General features: G+C 45.3%; 1 protein-coding gene across 2 annotated transcripts in view; it reads right to left on the reverse strand.

Annotated features, from left to right (window-relative positions):
- Nucleotides 1-36: 36 nt before the first annotated feature.
- The window catches only part of LOC125036513, a 10173-nt gene continuing 7709 nt past the window's right edge, over nucleotides 37-2500 (reverse strand). Inside the window, exons 4-7 of one of the 2 annotated variants that reach the window (XM_047629153.1) lie at nucleotides 1721-2500; nucleotides 1434-1590; nucleotides 847-1134; nucleotides 37-296 (exon numbers count right to left, since the gene is read on the reverse strand). The exon at nucleotides 1721-2500 is cut by the window's right edge and continues 170 nt beyond it. In XM_047629153.1, coding sequence (XP_047485109.1) covers nucleotides 146-296; nucleotides 847-1134; nucleotides 1434-1590; nucleotides 1721-2500 — 1376 coding nt within the window. In that variant the 3' untranslated portion in view covers nucleotides 37-145. The remainder of the gene's footprint in view (nucleotides 297-846; nucleotides 1135-1433; nucleotides 1591-1720) is intronic. The other variant, XM_047629154.1, reaches the window with a different exon arrangement.

Consider the following 2500-nt stretch of genomic DNA (forward strand, 5'->3'; position numbering starts at 1 on the left):
ATATATATATATATATATATATATATATATATATATATATATATCATATATACACACACACACACACACATATATATGATAATGATAAAAAATAATAATAAAATTAGAAGCCTACAAAAACAGCTATGTTGCTGCCATCACCCTTTTAACTGGTGGAGTGTGAGCGTTTTCTCTTCCAGCAGTCTGGGTCAATTCTTTTCCGTTCTTCTGCCTGTGCTCTGGCTTCTGCATTAAACGTCTCACGGTCCTCCTCAGGCAAGGCTTTCCACATACTGCCTAGGAGGACAGAGATAGCCCTGGAAGCATCAGAGTTTCATTAGTTTCATTAGCATCTGAATGACTGACCATAAAAGTCTGTTTGCATGTTTAGTTTAAGATCCTGATGGTTCAAATGAGGTTCACAAACTTTTCATATGGGTTGTCTTTAAATATACGTGGTCACCAAATCTATTTTTGTACAATTTAGAATTTAATCCATTATTGCTTAAAATTTAATTTAGGTGTTAAAATAAAATAAATTAACAAAAAAAAATAAAAATAAAGAGATAAATACAAAATCAACCCAAATGAATACTACGGTAGAGGCCTCTTCCTAGTGTTAGGGGATTAGAATCAAACTCTTAGTATTATTAAAACTTTGGATTGATAAATATGAAATAAAAAACCCTTCTCAAATAGACTTTCTGTTTTGATTTTGTGGAGGCATATTACTAGAATTCCTAAAATATATAAACAAACTATACCCACTGTTTGTGGATAAGAAATAGGGGAAGAAAACACAATGAGCTTAGGGGGAACAGAAGAGAAAAGGAAAAACCAAAAAAGGCAAGGAAAATTCCTTCTCACCTGTTGTCTTTTCCAGGGTACTGCTGTATGAGCTTGAGACGATGATGCTTAGCAAATAACATGAATCCGTTCATGGGCCTTCTTGCGCGACTGCCACCTCCGCCTTCCTGTCCTCCCATTGCTCCCCCTCCCCCTCCCCCTCCGCTGCGGCAGTCTCGATTCTTCTTGGAGGGTGAGGCTGGTGGCGAGAGGAAGACTGTTCTGTGTGTGTGTGGGGGGAAAGTGGCACTAGGTGGGGCTGAGTAGGCTCCCGGGCCTCCCTCCACCAGGTCGTCGTTAAAGTCAAACCTGCAAGTGTGCCAGTCTTTTAGGCTCCAGGTATTGTGAAGGGTATATGGTTATTTGTGTGTATACATATTAGTGGGCAGGTAAATTGATTTTGAAAGTGTCGAGGTTGGACATGAGCTATGTGCAAGTTTTGAATCGCAAAAAATATAATCTAAGGAATGGGTGTATGTGAGTCAAACCATGCAAGGTAGAATTCTCAACAAAATAATATAAACACATATATATATATAATAGTAATAATAATAATAAACAAATAAATGCATGTAAGTGTGGGTCTATGACAATGCATTCTCTCTTACCTTTTCATGGCATCAGCCAGGTCTGGTGTGACAACAGGAATGGGGGTCTGTGTTGTCTCTGGATGGTACGGTGGTAAACATACATCACCCTCTTGCAACTGTTGGCATGGGAGACTGTATCTCTCCGTTGTTCGATCAGGGAACACACTGCACCAACCTGGTAGGGTTCAACTTAGTTCATTATTTGTATTCATGAGAAAAAGTATATATTTCTGACAGTTCATTCACCTTATAACACACAAATATAATGACAACATTTGTTGATGCTCTCCTCTCCACAAACCCACCTTTGCCATGGACGTAGAAGGGGTGGTCTGGTGGTGTGATGACCATAATGTCCTCTTGCTGGACCCTGACTGGTCTGAAATATAGCTGGCAGTAGCTTGGGGGGCCGGGGATGTGTGTGGAGGGTGCTTCATGCAGAATGCGCATCAGATGTAGGCCATGGGGGGCGTAGCGTTGCTGATGTGTGCGCTCCAGTTGACCCAACTCTTCACTGAGCCTTGCGCTTGTGACCTGGCCTCCACCGCCTAGGACGAAATGCACACGAACGCCAGACATGAACACAGACCAAACATTGGTTGGCCACTGGTGCCCTGACGTAGGCTGGGGAGATACAGATGAGGGGCAGGGTGAGGAGCCATGGCCCATCCGGTCCCCTGGCCCTAGTCCCCCATGAAGTTGGTGCCCTGAGGGACCACCATGCAGGTGTGGTGAGGGGAGGTGTGGTGAGACATGGTGTGGTGAGGGCATGTGGGGTGAGGGGGCATGGGAATATGACACATGGCAGTCAGCCATCATGCCTTCACTTTCCAGCTCCTCCCTGGAGGAATTGAGGGAGGAGGTAGAGGGATGTGAGGGGGCTGGAGACAGCAGGGAGGAAGGCAGCCCTCCAAGGGGGGCTGTGGAAAGGTTGAGGGGACCCTGGTTGCCCCCTGACATGCCTCCTGCCCCTAAGGACGAGCCATTGGAACCTCCCTCACTGAAGGGAAACCTGCTGGTGATGACCGGGATGGCTGAGTGGGGGTGGGGTGTGTGTGGCGTGTGCGGAGTGGGGAGTCCCGGGA

The sequence above is a fragment of the Penaeus chinensis genome, chromosome 21, assembly GCF_019202785.1.
Source record: "Penaeus chinensis breed Huanghai No. 1 chromosome 21, ASM1920278v2, whole genome shotgun sequence".
Taxonomy (NCBI): domain Eukaryota; kingdom Metazoa; phylum Arthropoda; class Malacostraca; order Decapoda; family Penaeidae; genus Penaeus; species Penaeus chinensis.